At 29.6% G+C, this 22,904-nt stretch overlaps 2 protein-coding genes across 2 annotated transcripts; one reads left to right on the forward strand and one right to left on the reverse strand.

Annotated features, from left to right (window-relative positions):
• Positions 1-9,966: 9,966 nt before the first annotated feature.
• On the reverse strand, positions 9,967-11,825 carry LOC126654870 (EPIDERMAL PATTERNING FACTOR-like protein 9). The gene is made up of 3 exons (XM_050348872.2): positions 11,389-11,825; positions 11,097-11,155; positions 9,967-10,371 (listed from the first exon to the last, which is right to left on the reverse strand). The coding sequence occupies exons 1-3, from the start codon at positions 11,462-11,464 to the stop codon at positions 10,186-10,188; spliced, it is 321 nt and encodes a 106-aa protein (XP_050204829.1). The 5' UTR covers positions 11,465-11,825; the 3' UTR covers positions 9,967-10,185.
• Positions 11,826-17,691: 5,866 nt separating this feature from the next.
• On the forward strand, positions 17,692-21,138 carry LOC126654587 (asparagine--tRNA ligase, cytoplasmic 2). The gene is made up of 8 exons (XM_050348502.1): positions 17,692-18,209; positions 18,282-18,518; positions 18,814-19,392; positions 19,803-19,988; positions 20,065-20,129; positions 20,207-20,336; positions 20,607-20,665; positions 20,786-21,138. Exons 1-8 carry the CDS (start codon positions 17,718-17,720, stop codon positions 20,967-20,969), a joined length of 1,932 nt encoding a protein of 643 aa, XP_050204459.1. The 5' UTR covers positions 17,692-17,717; the 3' UTR covers positions 20,970-21,138.
• The last annotated feature ends 1,766 nt before the right edge of the window (positions 21,139-22,904 follow it).

The following is a 22,904-nucleotide window of genomic DNA, read 5'->3' on the forward strand; positions in this document are numbered from 1 at the left end:
TTATTATAATTATGTGCTTTCAAATTAATAATATAATAAAATAAAAAAATGTCGTTGAAAGTAGAGGTATTTTGAAGTAGAATAGAAAACAAATGTAGAATATAAATTCCTCAAAGTGGTAAATCTTCAAGTTTGGTATTCGTTCTTATAAAATTAGAATAAATATTTTATTTTTAAAAATAATATGATTTCCTATTTTAATATAAAAAATATATATAAAAAATACCTCTCTATTTTAATGTCTTTATTTTTGTACTCTAACACCTATTTATATTATAGGATTAATTACAAATTTATACACGAACTTTACCCTAATTTGTAATTACAACATAAACTTTGAAACTTGGCAATGTCGGTAACAAACTTTACGCTTTTGGCAAATCGATACACCAAACACGAAAAATACTAACGTGAACATTGTAATATACCGCCATGTGTTGTTGCGTGATTGGTCGGTATACCAATTTGCCAAAAAATGAAAATTAGGTACTGACATTGCCAAGTTTTAAAGTTTATGTTGTAATTGCAAATGTAATACCCCAAAATATTTAAGTATTTAATTGGACCACGTGTCCAGTGTTGCATCGCCGGAGTAGCGATATCGGAAGGATTTCCGAGAAATTAAGATAAGTATAAAATATTAGCATGACGGTTTTGAAAAAAAGATTATGGCGAGAAATTTAATATTATATTCCAATTCTAAAGTCGGAATTGGAATAAGAAAAGAAAAGTGTCAAGAAAGTCGCAAAATAAAGTACAAGGACTAAAATGGTAATTTAACCATATAAGACCTGAAGGGATATTATTTTGCCAAGGTCCGCGAAATGTTTTATAGTATCTGTGGTAAAAGTTTCGGGTCAATCGGAGACCTTTTAAAATTGGCTTAATGGCGTAAAAAATCATAAACTTTAGCGTGTTTTGCAAATTTAACATAAACTTTCAATTTTGGCAAATTAAATCACAAACTTTTGATTTTTTGCAATTTTAGCACCGATCAATTTTCCTTCAAAAAAATAGAGAAAAATGCTGATGTGGACGCCGGAATAGTGATTATTCCGGTGTACACATCAGCATTTTTTTCACGAAAAATTGCTCGGTGCTAAAATTGCCAAAAATCAAAAGTTTGTGTATTAATTTGCCAAAATTGAAAGTTCATGTTAAATTTGCAAAACACGCTAAAGTTTGTGATTTTTTACGCAATTAAGCCTTTAAAATTTAGACGCGGATGCGTTTGGGCTAAATTGTAACTTTTAAAAAGTTAAAGGGCTAAAGTGAAAATTAGCCAATTAGATCTCGAGAACAGTAATTAAAAGATTATTGACGGAAAATAATAATTTTGGCTTAGTATTATTTATATGGATATAAATAATACGTAAGTAATCGAGTTAAAAAGGGTAATTTAACCATTTGGTTAAATTAGAAAGTTTAAAAGAGAATTGGTTTAAGTTAAAGAAATGAAGGACTAAAGTGGCTAATTATCCAATCTATATATAAGAAGGATCAGATGAACAAAGAAGAAGGTAACAGAAGGAAAGAAGGAAATGCGACGATCGATTGCGATCCGTCGCCGTTTCGCCGTTTCTCGTCCAAATCGAGCGTTCTTTGTATCGATTCGTTCAGAATTTGATTCTCTATCATCGTCAAGCTTCAAATCGAGGTAAATTGATGATTTTTGATATTGAAATGGTTGAATTAGGGTTAATTCGTTTTAACGAATTAAACGAATTGTAATCGCGTTTCTATTATCGTTTTTGATGGATTTGGAGTTGAAATTGTGTTAAAATGAGATAGGGGCATGTCGGAATCAAAATTAGGCACGTCGAGATCGGCCGGAGATGGATTCCGGACCGTGCGAATGCACGGTGTGCGAACGCACACCATTGTGTGCGAACGCACACAATGTGCATCACACACAGAGTGTGCGATCGCACACCAAGGTGTGCGAGCGCACACCTATGTGTGCGAACGCACACACGGTTGTGCGAACGCACACATCCTCTTGTGCGCTCGCACAACCAATGACGAAGTTGTTTAAAGCCATTTTTGCCCCGTTTCGACCTAGATTTCCGACTTCAAGTACGTCGGACATTAAAAGTGAATCACGAACCCCGAAGATAAGAAATTTGGATATCGAACCTAACGAGTTCGATTAGGGTTTCGGGATCAAAGGAACCTAAGTTTAAGAATCGAAGAATAAGAGATATAATGAATATCTCGACTAAATATTAGAAAACAATATTAAAGTTAAGAATCGTATTTAAAATACGATTACATTAACCTAAGTTTATGACTTAGAGTTTTAAGATTAAGTCTACGTTTATGAATTAAACGTACATATGATTTGAATAGGAACTGGACATATCGTTAAGCTACCAGGCCGTCGAGCTAGAGAAGCTACGAGATCAAACGATGCACGGAGCTTACGTATTCGGGTGGCGATAATGCAGTTTTGGGATAGCGGTCACTGTGAGTGGCAATTTACTTTCGCGTATTATTATAAAAGTCATTTTCTTATATTATGAATATTATTATTATATACATCGTATCTATATGATTTGTTCATATAAGATATTGTGCTTGATGAGTTTGATTATATGCACGTTCTTGTATTCATTGTTTGAATATGAATAACTAATATGAGATCTATAGGAGTCAATACCTATTGAGTGTCAATAGGCTATGAGATTGTCAGTAAGTCAGTCTAGCGTGTCTAGATTGTCTATAAGATTATGAAATGCGCATACGATAAGAGTGCGATACGAGAGTGAACTCGGTTAAAATAACCTGAGCCCCACGAGAGTGAACTCGGTTAAGTAACCTGAGCCCCGTATCTAGTGGGTTGGACCCACCAGTGAGTTGGACTCACACTTTGGAATTAAGAGATTGGTCGCGACTGACGTGGTCGAGTGTAAACACTCCCGGGTTGGACCATTTGGATCAAGTTGATTCGATTATATAAGGTTAGCGAATCAAGGATTAGAATTTTGATAAAGTCTGTTACTTAGGAATGTTCGCTGTGTGCTTATATTATGTATGGAATTTACATATGTATTAAGCATATGATGCTATATTTTGATAATACTATAAGTAACTTGCAAACTCACTCAGTATTTTCCCAAATACTGACCCCTCACTTTGATGTTTGCAGGTAATGGAAGTCGGATCAGACAAGTCATCTCCATTGTGCCAGAAGTCATTGGACTTGCACAAGTATGAGTTTCTAAAGCTGCAGTAGTCAGTAGGTGTCAGTACTAAATAAACATTTTGACTTCAAACAGTATTTTATATTGTAAACTTTAATATGATATTTTAATATCTATAAGTGTATTATCTGAAAGGGTTTTCCTGGAAATGTTTTGATACGTATTATGTATTATACTTTTATTTGCGAAAAATTATTAGTGGTTTTAGGCTTGCTACGGGTTTCGGAGCTACCACTCCCATTCCCTAGCGCCAGTCTCGGCTCAATAAATTGGGTCGTGACAATTGTGGTATCAGAGCAGTTGCTCGTGACTACCCTTGTTTTAGATGATATGATACATGGTGCAGTCATTGTTGTACATTTGCAAACATTAGGGTAAAAGTGTCATTTCCAACATTCTAATCAAATGTCTATAATATTAAAAATTAACTTATAAAGTCAATATAAACTATATATAATTTGAAACTATTAATTATTTATTATTAACCTTATATAAACTCCAAATCAACTCTTAATTATTTTACATTTATAACTAATTAATTGAAAAAATTATGTAATTATTATATTTTATCATACGCTAAGTAAATATATAATAAACTGAGTTTAAAACTGACTTTAATTTATATTATTTGTTTAAGTAATTGTAAATCAATTTATTGTTGAATTTTAAATTTTAAATTTTAAATATATATTTATTAGTTTATCATTTAAGTAACCATGAATCAACCTATTATCAACTTTAAATTTTAAATATAAATGCATTCATTATTTCTCGCATTCATCTTGAAGTGTTGATTGTCAATATATGCATAAAATAAAGTAATTAGGTGGTATACTTTATCTATATGTATTTTAGAACTCCTTTCAATTTTACCTTTGTCATTCATTATTTTCTCTAAATTGCAAATTCTATTGGTGAATGTTCATAAATTTACATATATCTTAGAAAATCTATAAGAGCTTTGTAATTTTACAAATAAATTGAATGTCAATCGAATTTCAATTAAAAATCAACTGAATGTCAACCGAAAATCAATTAAATGTCAACTGCAAATCAACCGAAAATTAACCAAAACATTAACTGCAAATCAACCGAAAATTAACCAAAACATCAACTGCAAATCAACCGAAGGTGAACTAAAGGTCAACTAATTTTTCACTAATACTAGTGAGGACTCGAATCCGTTTCGACATGGATTATGCAGTTTTAATATTTTGAAAGAAAATTAATAGTGCACATTTGGCAAGAGAGATTCAAAGACACTTTATTGTTAGTTCAATTAATAATTAATTATGTGTTTTGATATTTTTTAGCATTTTTTATGTGAATTGTTAGAATTTTTTAGTTTATTTTGATATTTTGTTGATATTAATTTGATATTTAGTTCATCTTAAAATTTGTTACCCAAGATCAACTGAATGTGAACTGAAGATCAATTAAGTGTCAATTTTAACACTGGTATAGAAATAAGGACACGATTCAGTTTCACTTTGAATTGTGTCATTTTAATATTTTGAGGGGAAATAATAGTGCAGATTTAAACATTTTAAGATCAATTAAAAATCAACCTAAAAGCAATCAAATGTTAACCGAAAATCAACCAAATATCAACCAAATATTAACTACATATCGACCAAATATCAGTCAATTAAATTTTCATTTTTCTTTCGTAACATAGTGCAAAATGGTTGTCATCGTTTTTCAATTTTAATGGACTCCTTTTATTAAGGAATTACAAAAAAGAAGAAAATGGATTCCGTATTTTTATAATTTCTAAAATTTGTATTTGATATACTTATAGTGAATTCAAAAAATAAACTATAAGATCGACAAGTGTCAAATGTCAATTGAAAATCAATAAAATATCAATTAAAATCAACAAAATTTGTTTTTTTTTTTACTTTTGTACACGAAACAATTCAAAACTAGATTAAGCTTGGTGCTAGAAATGGAAGCAATCCAGGACCAAAATACTCTTCAGAATATTCAAAATATGAACCAAACCAATGAACAACAATTATAATAAGTAGACAAGGATAAATTAAGTCATCCTTTTCCATCTATTTACAACTTGATCTCTTATATTGTTCTGTTAATTACAGCTTCTTGATTTGGTTCAACCTGCAACAAAATTTGTATGAAATTTCTCCAGTTCATGTAACTTGTTCTTTGTGAATATTGCGTTGCAAAGCATTTCTTCCATATAGCATTATAAAATGTACAAAGAAAAAATGCACAGCCCCTTCATCATCCATTCTAGAAGAAGCAACCACAAAATAAAACTATGTCATATGTTTCTGAATTCTGTTCACATTATAGATACCATTTGCATACCTTTATTTTAGTAATAAAACACCAGAACAAGAAAAATATCACTATAAACAAGAAGAATGTCAAATATACTTCTCACTGCTACTACTCACGCCTCCAAAAGACATCAGCCAGATTTGAAACAGAACAAAACCACAGATAACTAAAGCAAAAGGCAATTAAATTCATGAAATTAATTGCAGCAACATAGTGAAAATGATTTATCAACTAAATGATAAAGGGGTAATAAATTTAATAAAAAAATTACAAATCAAGATACAAAATTTTGTTTCAATTTACAGGTAATGGAAACAATAAAGAAAATATTTGGTGTATAAAAATCATAATTAAACGAAATGTAATTTTTCGAAATTTCAAAGAAATGAAAAAAATTAATCAAACCCAGATAATTCTTGCCTTGAAAAATTTAATATATAAACTTAGAATTACAGATCGGGCAACAAGCCAACAACCCAGAACTGAAAGTTTAAATGAAATTCTAAGAATGAAAAAAAAATCAACAACAAACAAAAATAATAGGATCGATGAATAGGGAAGAAAGAAAATTGAAAAAAATAAATAAACGAATTGAAGAAAGGAAATAGGTATCTATTTGAGAGAAATATTGATAAGAAAATTGGCGTGATTTTGCTTTCAAAAATGATACTTAATAAGAAAGGCATAATTCACTATTATTAAGGAAGGGTAGTCTTGTCCTATTTCTAAATGAAACTTCCGTGTTTTATCATTTTATGTATTTATGAAAAGTGCTTTTATTTTTTGAGAGATTTTTGCATTTTATTATGAGCTGATGTATTAATGAAAGGAAGGGGCCTATTTGGGTGATTTGTGTGCCTGGCCCATACGTAAACAACCTTTCGTTCTTTAGCTTTATTGGGCTGAAGGCCCGTCTTTTTTTTTTGGTTTTGAGAAGAAGGCCCGTTTTGACTACATCTATGACTCTAACTAAGTTAAGCCTGCAAATATGGTCTGGATCAGCTTAGACCCAGTGGGCCTCTTTTGCTGCATATAGATCTTGAAGAAATAACAGATTTTTTTTTTTTAAAAATAAAAACATTTATAAAACCAATTTCACATTATATGTGCAGACTCCTCAATTTGTATCTTAATTAAATTTATTATAATTATATCAATTTATTTTATTTATATTAATATTAAATTAGTAAAATTTTGTATTAGAAATAATATCATATCTTAATTTAAATATTTTAAAAATAAAATTGACATCATTAAAATTATTTATATAAAATATTAATTAAACTTATTATAATTATAATATAATGAATAGTGAATTAAGTTTTAGTTGAATTAAAAAATATCTTTATAAATTGAATTAAAACTATTAATTTATATTAATTAGTTATACTAATAAATAAACTAGTACCGAATGTAATATTATATCAATTAAATTTATTATAATTATATTAATACATCTTAATACTATATTTAATATTAAGTTAGTTAGATTTTTTGTTGGATTAAGGAATATTTCATGTGTTGAACTAAAATATAAATAAATAAGTAAATTATTCAAGTGTTTATTTCTTTATTTTCTAAAAAGTATATAAGCATTGCTTGCTATTTTTAATTTTAAAAACATTATTCTCATGTTTGTTTTTGTGTTAGCCACATGAAAGACTCACTCAGCCATCACATATGTATTTTATATCCAAATTTAAGAGAAAAAGTGCTCTCAAACTCGCCCTAGTTGTCTCGTAAACCCCCTTTATTTGGTCCAAAAACCCAACCTTTTATTTACAATATAGATCCATCATTCATTTAATGGAAACTGTTGTTGGTTATTCTCCGGAAGATAAGAGTAAATGACCCGCCTTTTTCTCGTTCGATGAAGGAAAGGACATTATATGTCGATTGTTCTGTTAGAAAGGTCAATATAATTTTGTTAGACTATCTTTTTTTGTATTTTTTTCGCTTGGGGGGGGAGAGCTTTCTATGAAAGGTTCTTATGCTTTAATAGTCAGAAGATAATAAAAATCAGAATAGATGAAGAATCAACTATTAATATCAATTTTATATCGTCAATATCAAATTGGAAAACTAAATTCTTTGATAATTTCAAATCAAATCATAATAAAAGTAACGATTCGGTTTCAATTAATCAATTTTGGTTTAATTTTTCACATCCCTAATCGAAGCGGTCCGAGTCATGCAAAATTATGGAGTACCCAACAAACATGCACATTAAAGAAGTGGGCGCTAAATATTTCTCAAGAAAAGGAAACTAAATCATGGTGGTAATTAGAAAAGGGGGGCCAAAGAGCATACAAGCATGAAAATAAATTGGCAGGACTTGTTTGTATTAAGTTATATAGACAGTAAAATTGGGACCTAAATGAAACAAATAAAACAAGTTGTCGAAACCATGTGATGTTATGTCTTAATTTTAGGACCACTTTCAATTTTGCAGAATCTAATGATCCACATTGAATTTGCACCCTATCTTCCTTCTAAGCTTATCATTATGCTTCACTTCTAGTATTCTCCAATCAATCATTTCTTCTATTCTTGTTCTAATCAGACGGTCCCAAACTCATCAATTAATGTTGGTTGTCCCTATTCATCAGCAACAGACATTTTCTTTGTTATGGTTTGCATTTCTTTGGGCAGTTCTTAGATTGGGAATCAATTGAATGGTAGAATTCAAATTCATATCAACCCCATAAGATAATTGTTTTTGAAATATGTTTTTCTTGTTGGACTAAATTGTAATTTAAATTGAGAGGTAGAATGGTAGTAAAAGTAGCTACCAAGGGTTAATTTAGCTATAGAAAGTTATATTCTACTATTTGTTTAGTGATGATATTTAGGGGTGTAAACGAACCGAGCTGTTGTTCTACTCGATAAGAGTTCGGTTTGTGTTCGTTCGTAATCTAAACGAACCGAACTCAAACTTGATTTTATGTTCGTTAATTTAAACGAGCCGAACATGAATATAATGGTGTTCGACTCGTTTACGTATACGTATAGCTCGATTAGTGGTTCGTGAACAAGCTCGAATAAAAGTTCATAAGCAAGTTCGTGAACGATCTCGAATAAGAGTTCGTAGACAAACTAGATTGAAAACTCGATTAGGTGTTCACAAATTGACTCATATTTAAATTAATTTATATGAATATCTTATATACTTCTAAAATTACATAAATTTAACAAAACTACAATTTTGATACTACGTAGCTTTGATATAAAAAACTAACGTAGTTTTGGGCTTGTGAATTTTATATGTTTTAGTTGTTAATAAACGGAATCGCGAACGGGCTCGTTTGGTACTTATCGAGTTTGTTCGTGAGCTTGTTCGCGGGCTCGTTCACGAACTTGTTCGTTTAGCAACTAAACGAACGAACATGAGTTAAAACACGAGCCAAACATGAACATCATGAAAACTAAACGAACCGAACATGAACACCTTCGTTCAAAACTCAAACAAACTTGAGCCGAATATTAACACTTTGTTTATTACACGAGCTGAATATGAATACTTCAAAACTCGGCTCGGCTCGGTTCATTTACACCCCTAATAATATTATTGTCGAAACCTTATCTAAGTATGAATATTTAGGTGGATTGATGATTTAATGTGGTATTAAGACCAATAGTTTGATACCAACGAGCTATAACTCAAATGGTATAAGCGCTAGACAGCAAACTGCTAGATTGTGGGTTCAATTTCTCCAACAAGTGCTCCCCCTCCCCAATTATCAAAAAAGGAAAAAGACCAATAGTTTGATCTTTTGCATTTTCATTTTATTGATTAAATGCATAGAATATAATCGGTTCATGCTTCAAATCTAATGAAAATTCGCGTGCGCAATATGTATCAATAATGAAATTATTGCTGAAACATGATCTAACAACTTGAACTTTTAAATAAAGTGATTATTTAATAAATATGAGATTTGAATTTCTTTTTTTTTTCTCTTTTATTTATCACGGTATATTTGTGGTCCACAAAAACTTATCGAGTCATTTATTTTAATCTTTCATTCCCATTCAAAAACTACTTTTAAAATTCTAAACATACATTTATAATCTATTTCAATAAAAATATTATTTTACCATTTTTGTTTTTTTTTAGTTTCAATGTGTCCATTTTCACCGTATCCCGTTTCAGCGTTCTATTTTCGTATAACATATTATACAGACCAGCATCGGAGCCAATATTAGCAATACACATTATATGTGCAATTTTTAAAAGTTGAATTATCAAATTGCACCATATAATATATTCTATATTATTTAGCCATTTTTGTACAAATTGGTGGGCCAGAGCCCCCGTTATCCCCTGGCTCCGTCATTGATATAGGCATACTAATGATATAACTCAAGATAAAAGAAATTTGAGCCATTTTTCCATTGTACTAATAAAAAAAATATAAAGGAATAAATGTGCAGAAATAATCAAATACATATTGGATATTCAAGTATTGGCTAATAAATTTATTTATCTTGCATGAAGTTCACATAGCTATAGCATTAGTGCTAATTGGCACATTAAGAAATACAATGTTTTTCTCAAGACAAGGCAAAAATTCATGTCATCACTAAGATGCTCATCATATATTAAAAAAATTAATGGACCAAAATCAAGAAACTAAAAAGAAATTAGAAATAAAATAGAAAAATTAAATTAGGATCACCTATGACAGACACATTTGTAATGATATGGACTGTTGATAGGGTCATTGCCTTCGACGGGAACTTGCTCAGCCCTACACCTGTATTTGCAACCTCTGCATTCATTATAAGTGCAAGTAGGAGCTGTTGATCCTATCATCACTCTCTTCGATTTTTTTGACGTCTGTCCCATTTCACTCTCTCCCTGCACATTCCCAATCCGAACAAATTTTGAGTCAAAATTTATTACTACTTACTTAAATAAATTCTCAAAATAAAATGTCGAAACTATAATATATTTGTTGAAATTATAATTTTAAATAATTTCAATTAACTATATTATATAATACAATATTAAAATTTATTTATAATACAGAATTTTACAATTAGAAAATTTATAAAGAATATCTATTAAATTTGATTCAATGTTATTATCACAAAAAAAATTATGTTCTTTTAAATACGAATTAATTCATCATACCAACAATTTAAAAGAGCAATACAATATTTAATATTTATAAATTTATTATTTAAAATGTTATCTACCTAAAATATGACAATGCTGAACTAAATTATCAAAATAAATTTATTTATTAATTTCATCATATGATAATTTATTTTTCTTTTTTCTTTTTATACTATACAAATAAAAGCAGTATTAATACAATAGATATTCTATATTGATAACCATTGTTTTATTTGTATTTTTTAAAATATAATATATGAGTTTTCTATCATATTTTCGGTTAATAATTATTTATATGATAAAAAGAAAATGTTGCATATTTTTTCGTTGGTTGAGTTCCGTTGTTGAAAAAGAATGAAAATGTAAAGAACTTGTACTTCAACAACCGTAAAAACATGTAACCATTTGTATTCACAACTGATTATAACAAAGATTCTGTGCGGAAAATGCTTATTATTTATTACCTGAAAACGAGGTGGAGTGGTTCTGGGTTGAGAAGGTACGAATACTCGAGTTCTTGATCCTGCATTACAATGAATGATGATTATGTATAATTGAGTGGATTAGAAGGTACAACATTTTCTTGGCAACCAAACACAGTGTCAGTTGCAATATTTAGATCTATAGACCTAAATATTGCACTCACATAACTGTATATAACACATTAACGAACATTCAAGAAGCAATAAAGAGAAAATATAATTAGATTGAGAAATTAGACGAAGGAAACAAGTGCATGGGAATGATGAAAAGAACCTTGAATTACATAAGCTGAAAGAAGGAGAGAGCAAAAAATAATGAATATTAAGTTGCAGAGTTTAATATTTGCCATATTTTTTGTTGGTTTTCTTATCCCTTGGTATAGAAATATATGAGCTGAGAAATGAGAAATTTGAAGGATAAATATACTAAGGAAGAAGAAGAGATTAGAGAGCTGTGGTCAATTAAAGACCATAAAAGATAGAGTGCCACAGAGGGTCCCCAACAGCTTTTAAAAACCGACAGATTGCCTGCTGGAGCTAAACCATGGCTTCATATGTGAATTTTATTAGGATTACAAAAATACCCACAACTTTCTTTAACATTTTAAGACATCAAAGTTAATTTTTTTAGGGTTTTAATGAATTTGTTTATTGGTTTGGAATGCAGAAACAGCATATGATCTTCGTTCTTTGTTGGGTGGGTATATACAGATATCTTGCCCACAAAATGAAGAATCCAGCCTAGGAACCTGCCCATTCCTGCCATATTTCTTTGGCTTTTTATATTTAGATTCCCATTCCCATTGCTTGATTTTACCATTATCTTATATGTATTTGATATATATTTTTTGGTTCAAATTTTAATGATACAATATATTTTTATTTCGACAAAGGTAAATCTAATTACATTAAGTAATTAATTAATTGTTAGTAGTTAAATTTTCATTCTTTAAATCGCTCTTAAACTATCCGCTCTACTAAGATTCGAAATTGAAATCTCAATAATATATTAGAGCGCTTAACCATTTGAACACTGGCCAATATTTTAATTGATTTCAAAAGAAAGGTTGTTAACTGTTATTTTGTTTTTTTCCTCCCCCCCCCACCCCAAATTGAAGAATTCATATATGAAAACAAAATACAAATAGTGCAAGCCATATTACAAAAAACACAATATAATCTTTTAAATTTAAATCACCAAATATTAAGTTACTATCAAAGATAAACAATAAAAAATAAATCAAAAATAAAAACATCTATGACATGGATCCCGTAAACGAAAAAAATTACGTTTCCGTTAAACTGGGTACTTAGGCGCCGCTTGATTCGTTTTACAGCAATTCCTGAAAAATTAACTTCCCGGAAAGCATAGTTCCTGGGAAGTTAACTTCCCGGAAAGCATAGTTCCTGGGAAGTTAACTTCCCGGAAAGTATAGTTCCTGGGAAGTTAACTTCCCGGAAAGTATAGTTCCCGGAAACTTAACTTCCCAGGAAGTTGATAAATATTGCTTGTTTTGATTTTTACTTCCCGGAAAGTACGAAATTAATTTTTAATTAAAAACAAAAATGTCTTTGATAATTTTTATATTATTAAACAAATAAATATTTTTTTAAATCGAGCAATAAATAATTTAATTTTTATTTATTAATTCTTATTTTACAAATCAAGTACTATTTGAGAGAGTTTTTAAATATTAAAATTTAAAAATTATATTTTTTATTTGAATTTTACATAATATAAAATATTAACTAAAAATATTTATTTTTATTATAAATAATTATAAAATAATATAGATATATTTTTTGAAATAAATAAAATATTTTTATATGAATTTTAAAAGAAAAAAAAGTTAAGGTTAAATTAGGAAAATAAAACAAAAGTGCTAGGGAAGTTCTACTTTCTTGGGTTTTGTTAGTGAAGTTACTTTCCTTGTCAAAGAGAAGTCAAACATCCAACTTCCCGGTAAGTAGAACGTATAAATTGAATCAAACAAAAAAAATTTGCTACTTCCCGGAAAGTACAACTTCCATAGTCTATTTACCCCCAACCAAGCGAGGGCTTAGATCATTCTTTTTCCGATTTAACAAACAATCCGCTCTATCCGATAGAACCTAATATTTTAGTTTTTATCTTCAATAGAATTCTTAAAAAAAAAAGTAAATCTACAATCTCTCAATTCTTAGATCTATAAAAACATGAACTTAAAATTTCGAAAGGACACTAAAAAGTTTTGAACGATTTAAAATATTGGATTAAAGAGGTGTGAAGTCCTTAAAATTTTATTCAATCAAAAGAAATCCAAATAAAAAATTTAAAATTTTTTATTGAAACAAGAACAATAGATCTCCAATAAATAATACTACGGGCGGAAAGAATATGATACATGGGTTAGGGTGGTTAATTAATCAATTTAAACAACAAATACAGCTGTGTGATGTGGCAGCCTGAGAGGCTGCTAGGCAGCATGAAAATATTTTTCTATTTTTAATATTAATCTCAAGAAGTATCTTAATCAAACATATGTTATAGAAAAAAATTTGATATGTAAGTATTTAAAACAATAGAGAGCACAATAACTATAATAGTGATGGTTAATACAAAGATGAATTCAAAAATAATAATAAAGGTTTAAAATTTTGATTGAGGAAGAAAGAAAAAAGTAAAATGACAGTAGTTGATATCTTTGTTTCCATAAAAATTATATGTTTTTTTTTGGCAAAAATGTTTGATCATTCATTAGAAAACGGCTCGAAGAGTCTCGCTTCTAGCCACTCCGTGTGAGATAGAGGATTACAATAAAAATTAAAATTTTTAAGGGTTTTCTTGGCCAACATATGAGCCACCCAATTACAACCACGTCTAACAAATCTAAATAAGTGTGGCATGGTAAAATATACTATTCTATTATTATAGAGGTACAGGTTCAAATCATGATTTTTTATTAAATTGGTTTAGAACTCATGTCATGTCACTGTCAGCATATTATATTAGATATTTTTAGTTATTAAATACTTTAAAGTACTAAAAATTTATGATGTTTGGTAAAAGTGAAAAATTAAATACTGAAGTTTAAATTGTGGAATGTATATGATTTTAGCGGTTTCATTCTTGATTTTAGCGGTTTCATTCTTAGTTTTAGAGTAATAATAATTTTTTTATCTTTTTATTTTAAATTTAAAATAAATTTTATAAAAAAAATTCATTAGAATTTATGAGGGTTGAATAAAAAATATCATAATAAATATTTTTATTTTTATTTAAATTAAATGCGACTTTTAAAATGAACGGAAAAAATAATTAAAAAAAAAATGAGATTATTTTCCAAATACTTGATTTTGGCAAAGTATTTATAGCTTTGACCCATCTTTCCCTTATTTCTTACGCTACCAATTTTTCTAACTTATTTACAAAAATGCTCACTATATATAGAAGGCTTATCTCATTTTAAGTTAAACTTTTATATAGCCACTCTTTTTTCTCTCTTTTCCATTCGCGCTTTCGTTCGTCTACTTCCGATGTATTTCTCGCCGTTTCCGGTCGTTTTTCCGTTCGCGCTAGTCCGTTCGTCTCTTCGGTTCGCGCTATGGATTTCTCGACTCGTTTTTAGATTTGTGTAATTTTTTAGGTTCTTCATAATGATTTAAACATTTTGTAAATAAATTATTGTATATCTATAATTTTTTATTTATAAAATTGTTCTATTATTCATATAATTATTTATTTTATCTTTCTCTTATTCATAGATTTGTTTATTGCTACTGATTTTGTAAAGAACAAATTGATTTATGGTGCATTTGTAGTAATTTTATAATATTTTTACGTTTTAGTGTATTTTTGGTGTATTTATAGTGTATTTCTGGTATTTTCGGGATATTTATATTTTTGGTGTATTTCTAATGTTTTTAGTATATTTATAGTTCATTTACAGTGTTTATGGTGTATTTACAGTATTTGTGGTGTATTTACAGTGTTTTCATAATATAAACCATAAAAACACTATAAAATGCCATAAATACACTATAAATACACTAATCTTAAACTATAAAAATACAATAAAAACACTATATATGTGTACTATTGTTTCATTATAAAAAAAAAATCCAGGAAAAAATCTATAAAAAAGAATAAATTATTAAAAACTGAAAATAGGACTGTGCAAACCGAACCGAAAAATCGAAAACCAAAATTAAAAACCGAAAAAGATATTTGTGAAATTAAAAAAAAGGTATTTTTTGTAAATAAAAAAGTTAGAAAAAAAATCAAAAATTAACAGATAAAAATATAAATAAATTACCGAAATATATATATATTTCAGAAAATTGCCACAAAAAAAATTAGAGCCCCCAGAATTGCAATGCAATATACATTTATAGATGTTCCAGCAACACCAGATCTGAGTATATTTTTATATCTCGTCTTTATTTGTTTATAGGTTTCGGGAAATGTTATATCTTGTATCTCATAGTTTGCTTCCATTATTTTAATTAAATTATGTAATCAAATCTATATAATTATTATGAATATGATGTGAAACAAAAAAATAAATATGAGACTCTGTCCAAACTGATTTCAAGGCATGGGGAAATTGATGTTTTAAAATTTTGACGGTGATTTGTAACTTCAATTCCGCTGATGATAAGTGCAAATTCATGCTTCATGTCTATATTCTCAAATCCTTGCATTTTAGATAACAATAACAAAAGTTCCCTCAAAAGACAAGTTGGATGACAAAATAATTATTCAATACAATTTGGAAATTTTAATGAATCAGAGATGAATTATTGCGCTCACTTTACTGGAGTAAAGTTTATTGAATGTAATAAAATATTAAAGATGTAATTAAAAGTATCTAAAATTATTTTAAAGAATTTAAACTTAGTTTATTTAAGTTTAATTTTTGAGATTCTTTCATATTCATTCCCATTCTAATATGACGAATGGGTGATGCATTCCATAAATGTCTCATAACTTTTTTTATATAATATTATTTGATTATGTATTTATATTATCAGTTTCATTTTATTTAAAAAAACTCATTTAAATTTTATTAATTTTATTTTATAAACGCTTTCATTTTTCAATGATAAAAAATATATTTAACTTTTGCATTTAGTTTACTAAATAATTTATAAATATTTATTTAATATATAATTAAATTTAATATATATACTTGGCATAAATTTTAACATAATATAGTTTTGGTTTAGAATTCTCACAAATTTATGTGAATATAGAATTTTAAATTCAACGAATTAATATCTTTTTTAAATAAATAATATAGATTAAAAGAGACAAAATGAACTTAAATAAAATCTAAACTTTTTATTAATACATAATTTTATTATTTTTAATTATTTTATATTAAAATTAAAAAACATACCAATTATTAAAAAGCATATAGAAAAAATGAAAAGAAAACGATAAGGGAATTATGTTTTTCTGTTATTTACTCCCTTTGTGCCGTAAAAGCAGAAAATACAGCTAAATTCTTATCTTTTCTTTACGAGAGCTACTTTCTTATCTTATAATTGTTTGATTTTTTTTTCGATAAGAGAATTATAATAGAAAAACATTTTTCTCATATCAAAATTGTTTAATTTTTCCCCATTTATGGCCAAACATTTTAACTTCATCAATTATAACCTAATTTTAATAAATATTTTTCAATTGTAAAAAATTAGATTTTTTCATAAATGAAAAATATTAAAAAAGTTGTCCTGTTTAGTGAGGCTTAATGTTCCAAAAAAATATCAACTTTTTAGCCTTTTTTTAATTTCACTCTGATGTTGTAAAATCACAAATTGTACCAAACTCTACACCTTTGGACTTCAATTGTACCCAATTTTGTAAACTGGACTTTTTCCATTCAAAAAAAAATTAAAAAAAGTTTTATAAATGGCTTATTTGAACTTTTTTTCATTTGAAAAATTCAAAAATGAATGGCTTATTTAAACATTTTTTATAATGAAAAAGGAATCAATTTAGTAATTGTAGGTATAATTGAAAATAAAAGGTGTGGATTTGAGTACAATTAACGATCTCACAACGTTGGGGTGAAATTGAAAAAGGGTCAAAAAAATCGAGGATTATTTTTAGAACATTAAGTCTTTTAATAAACATGCATCCCTAACTACAATTGAAATATATTTACTAAAATTGGATAAAAAATGATGTTTTTAATGACGAAATATGAATAAAGAAAAAGTTAAAAAGGTAGAACATCTTCGTAGGATTAGATCTAAAATATACTAGAATAAAGTTTTAAATGATTTAAAATTTTAAACAAATCCATGAAATACATGCCCTCTAATTTGGGTTTAGAGTTTTAAAAAACGGTTGGTAGTTTGAATTAAACTATATCTCCCGCGAATAACCAATCTCCAAGAATACCAAACCTTGCCGCCTACACTTCTCCATTTCTCACTCTTCTCATCTCCAAATCTCTCATACAATTCATCCCTTTCCTTAACCATAATTTCCATTTCCAAAGTAAAGCATGTCCATATTTTTTAATTACACAAAAAACTTATTTATATACCCGCTCATTTTCTCAATTCAAGAAAACTTAACCACAAATTATCTTTCTTGATCAAAAAAAATTAATGGCATCCCAAGAACCTATTCTTGAATCTCAAACCCTCAAAACTCCCTCCAATAACACACCAACACCACCAACAAAAACGGTCGATCATCAAGAAACACATCTCAATTTACCTTACTCGAAACGGGTAGTCTTGAAAACGATACTAGAACGCAGCGATGGAGGCGCGGGATTGGCGGGTCGAAAATTGGTGATTGGGGGATGGGTGAAGTCTTACAAGGAGGTGGTGAGAAAAGACAGTCCTCGAGCCTTACCGCCACAGCCTATTGATGGGGCTGGTACTGTTTCTCGGGCAGGGCATACGGATTTTAGTTGCATGGAGATTCTTCATACTAGAGTGCCTATGTTCAGGTCGATTACGAAGATTTTTTTTAGCGGAGCGAATTATCCGGTTCGTGCAAAGTTGGAGAATGTTGCTGCTCCTAAGCCACCCTCTCTGCCTTCGGCTGTGAACTTGCTTGTTAGTGATGGTTCTTGTGTTTCTAGTCTCCAGGTACTTCAAATTTTCTTGCTTGTGATTATACATCTCTATGTCATGGTTCTGAGTTGTGCTTAATATTTTCAGGTTACTGTTGAGTTCTCTGAGGCTTTCCCGTTCCGACCAATGCCTATCGGAACTTGTATAATAGCAGAAGGTGTTCTGGTTCAATTGCCAGTGCAGGAAAAACATAGAATTGAGTTTAAAGTTGACAAAATTGTTCACATAGGAAAGGTGGAAGATGACAAGTATCCATTGTCTAAAAAAAGAATTCCATTGGAGACCTTGAGAAGCTGTTCCCATTTTAGGCCTCGGACAACTACTGTAAGTTGCTCTTATCTTGGTAGTTCTCAAGTTCGCGGTCTTTCTATTCTGCACGGAAACTTTTCGAGTCTTACACTTTTTCATCATTCAACGAAATGTCTTTGTAGTCCTGCTATATTTTGTAAAAACTTCTCTTTATGTCCAGACTTTCATTTTTGCTTTAGTGAAAATTGTTGCTCGACCTCTCTTGTTTCGGCAGAAAATTTATCGATTCAGCATTTTTCATTTTCGTACTACACACTAGTGCTATATTATGCTTTCCTGATTGATGTGTTTTTAACATTTTTCTGTGCAGGTGGCTTCTGTTATGCGAATCCGTAGTGCTCTCATATTTGCAACTAACAAATTCTTCCAGGATCACAACTTTCTGAACGTACAAGTTCCAATCATAACAGCAACAGACGGGGCAGGATTCAGCGAAAAATTCCGAGTCACAACTCTTTCCGGAAAAGAAGTTAATAAAACGGAGCCGAAAATGTTGGATGATACTACTGAAGGTATTATAAGTCTTGAATCTGTCAAGGCTGCAATAAAAGAGAAGCATAATTTAGTTCAACAACTAAAAAGAACTGAAAGCAACAGAGAGGCTCTGCTTGCTGCAGAGCAAGATTTGCTCAAAACAAATCAGTTTGCATCACAATTAGAAACTAAACAGAAGTTGTTTTCACAAACTAAAAATGGTACTCCTGAAGATTTCTTCGCTCAACCGACGTATCTAACTGTTTCGGGACGCCTTCATCTCGAAAGTTATGCTTGTGCTCTCGGAAATGTTTTCTCATTCGGGCCGAGGTTCCGAGCAGATCGAAGAATATCTGCTAAACATGTTCCTGAGATGTGGATGGTTGAGGCTGAAATGGCTTTTTCAGAATTAGAGGTACATTATGATTGATAATTAATCTTGATTGCTAATCCATGTTGGCAATCGGGTTATACTTAATTTCTCTGGAAATTTATCACATATACATAATTTCATTTCAACGTAGAATTTTTTAAGCCAAATTATACATACGTGGCAAGTTTTTAGGTAAAAAAAAACAACATCCGTCTGCCTTTTATGCGTTTTTATTCGAAAAATCTCATGTTGAAACAAAACTAAAGTTTGGTCATCAAAGTACAAACAATATACTTTGAATACTCCCAGAATCAACTATCCAGTACTCAACAAGTTTCGGTACAACATAGTTCTTAATGAGACAATCAATTTCTTGTATTCCATGTAGATTCATATCACTCATGAGACATCTATATGTATAGACTAATGTTCTGTGGATTTTATTTCCATAGGATTCAATGAACTGCGCAGAGGACTATTTCAAATTCTTGTGCAAATGGGCATTGGAGAATTGTTCCGACGATATGAATTTTGTTACAAAACGTATCGACAAAGGCAGAATCAATCTTCTTGAAACAATGTCATCGTGTTCAAGTCATAGGATCACTTACATGGAATCAATGAATATTCTGAAGCAGGTTCGTTTCATGTTTTTTCTTACACTTCAATAATCATATTAACTTCGTAAAATTTATTTAGCTTTTCGAAATTCAGGTTAAAGATGTAAAATTCGAAATTCAGCCTGAATTGGGAATAGCTCTAACAGCTCAACATCTAAGGTATGGAATATAGTACTAATTTTCTGTGTAAGAAAATATTTGAAAAAAAACTAAAACATTATAATTTTGAACCACAGTTATTTGGCTGATGAGTATTATAAGAGTCCTGTGATTGTATACAATTATCCGAAAGAAGTTAAGCCTTTTTACGCACGGTTGAATGACGATGGCAGAACCGTTGCAGCATTTGATATGGTTGTACCCAAGGTATGCTCACGTGAATCTACCTTTAACGTGTACTATGACAATTCCGGTTTATAATTTCTTATGCGGCAACAAAAACGTTGAGTGACATATTTCCTGTTACATAAGCAACCTCCCGTTATAAACGAAATGAAAGTTGAGTTATCGAAATGTAAAAAATGAAACGATGGTAACAGAAAAATAAAAAGTTCATAGTTCGGCAACTGCAAAATAATGTTACCCTTACGTTCAATTTGTAGAAATTGTATAAAGCTGGGTGAGATTATTTTGCAGGGTGGAACATTCATTTCAGGTAGCCAAAATGAGGAACGCATTGATATCTTGAACGAGAGGTAATAATATCCTCGTTTGGTTTTATTTTCGTTTCTGAGTTCCGTTTCCATGCTACATTATTTCCCAGTTCGACGGGATAAAAGTTACATACCTTGAAAATATATGATGAAATTGTGCAGGATTAGTGAATTAGAGTTGGCAAAAGATCAATATGAATGGTACTTAGATCTTCGTCGGCATGGAACAGTAAAGCACTCGGGCTTTAGTCTCGGGTTTGATCTGATGGTTCTGTTTGCTACTGGCATTCCTGATGTGAGGGAGGCAATTCCTTTTCCAAGAAGCAGTGGCAAAATTAACAACTGAAACAATTTTAATTGTAGTGATCATGCATTGAAAGCTTCTTTGATGAATGATGATAATGAAAAGAACAAATGTACATGTTAATCTGTAAATGTAAATGTTAATGCTTGACTAAAGTTATGTATATAAAGAAAATAATCAGTTGAAAGAAACTTGTTCCAAAGTTTGCTTATGCATGAAAATCTCCAAATTCTGTTTCTATCATTTTTATTAGGTATATGACCTGGAGGTGTCTGAACGGTTTCCAACTATAAAACGACATCTTTGAACCTTCCACATTCAGACTCATTCGTACTTTTAATTTTGAATAAAAAATATTTTTATCAATATACTACTCGCTCAGTCCCAATAAAGTTGTCCACTTTGCAATTATCACACAGTTTAAGAAAAGCAATTATCGTTTATGGGTTTCATAAAATTTTTTTTACTTTTCTTGTCATACCCCTATTTAATATAGAATACACTTGCAATTTACTTTCAATTTACTCATTAGTGGATTTTAAATAGGGGTAATAAAGAAAAATTGGGTGTAAAGTTGATTACTTTTTTAAAGTGAACAAGAGTTTTGGAACAAAAAAATTTCTCAAGGTGGACAACTCTATTGAGACGGAGGAAGTAATTTTTTTACACATTTACGCCCTTTAATAGAATAGCGGAAAATAGCTAATAATTAGGACTCATTAAAATTAAAAGAAAAACCAATTAGATGGTCATTAGCTATTTTTTGTTGTCCTAATTTTTTTTCCAGTCGTTTCATCCCACTTCAATTCTTTTTTTTTTGGTACAGGGTTCATGAGATTTTCTGAACGGGTCTCAACTATAAGACGGCACCTTTAAACCTTTCACATTCAGACTAACCCCACTCGAGCTGTGTAGGTTCCTTGCAGGAGGCAAACTCTGGCCCCAAATTTTAAACGGCTGCATACATGATTACGGTTCGAACCCGCAACCTCATTTAAGATATAAAAGCGCCTTATCAATTCATTTATGCCTTGGGGTTTTCAATTCATTCTTTAAGTCATAATCTGTTTCTTATTTTTATTTTCTTTATTTTGGTTGGTTTTAACTAGTGTCTAAATATCTGATTAACTAATTAGATCATGATGAGAATACATTTTCCATTCATTGAATTATTTCTTTAAATTTGGTGATGTTAAACCTTGAGTAAGTATTCAGAGAAGTGAAAAATCTAGAAGTTGGGGGACCATCGATAGTCAAAGCATGGAATGCTTATGCTCTAATAAAACAAGATAATGTGATTCATTCCTTTGTGGCTTACAAGATAATGTGATTGATTCCTTTATGTTAGCCACAAAATATGAAGACTAGACTTGATCGGAGGTCAATGCCTTTGTCTCTTTTGATAAACTAAACAATTTATTTAGGCCAAACTAATCCGACCCCTATCCACCACCTAATTTAACGACGTAGACTTCCACAAAATACGGATGGCTCACATTGTGGAGAAATACATTTTACAAGTATTTTTCCACATTGTGCTATCATAACAAGCATAAAGTATAATTCTATGTATATATCTCAATATATAAAAGGGTTAGGAAACCCACTAATGACAAAAAAAAAAATTAAGAGTGCATGAAAATCAAATCAAGTCAAACTGATAAATTAGATATAAACTAAAAATATATTTTCTAGTTGTTTTAATTTAAAAATAAATAAATGTAATTTAATTTTGGTTTAAATTGAACTAGAGATACCATATGAATCAATTTTAACTTAAAAATTTTAAATTAAAATTTTATTTTATTCTCCAGCTTGATTCAAATATCTCAATGCAAATACCATTAAAATGAGGAGTTGTATGAGAGAAAATATATTAAAAATGTAGAAGAATAACTAGCGTTAATTGATAATGAACGGCTATAAAATAGTCGTCCACTTTATTTTCTTAATTGCATCAACATTTAATGCCATTGT

The sequence above is a fragment of the Mercurialis annua genome, linkage group LG7 (assembly GCF_937616625.2).
Source record: "Mercurialis annua linkage group LG7, ddMerAnnu1.2, whole genome shotgun sequence".
Taxonomy (NCBI): Eukaryota; Viridiplantae; Streptophyta; class Magnoliopsida; order Malpighiales; family Euphorbiaceae; genus Mercurialis; species Mercurialis annua.

Bases quoted from the DNA above. Each gene is read 5' to 3' on its own strand.
- LOC126654870 (XM_050348872.2), bottom strand. From the start codon at position 11,464: ATGGCAAATATTAAACTCTGCAACTTAATATTCATTATTTTTTGCTCT. The intron at 11,156-11,388 runs GTTCTTTTCATC...ATTGTAATGCAG, and splicing joins TTCAGCTTATGTAATTCAAG to GATCAAGAACTCGAGTATTC. The intron at 10,372-11,096 runs GTAATAAATAAT...GGGAATGTGCAG, and splicing joins CCACTCCACCTCGTTTTCAG to GGAGAGAGTGAAATGGGACA.
- LOC126654587 (XM_050348502.1), top strand. From the start codon at position 17,718: ATGGCATCCCAAGAACCTATTCTTGAATCTCAAACCCTCAAAACTCCC. The intron at 19,989-20,064 runs GTTCGTTTCATG...TTCGAAATTCAG, and splicing joins CAATGAATATTCTGAAGCAG to GTTAAAGATGTAAAATTCGA. The intron at 20,130-20,206 runs GTATGGAATATA...TTTGAACCACAG, and splicing joins CTAACAGCTCAACATCTAAG to TTATTTGGCTGATGAGTATT.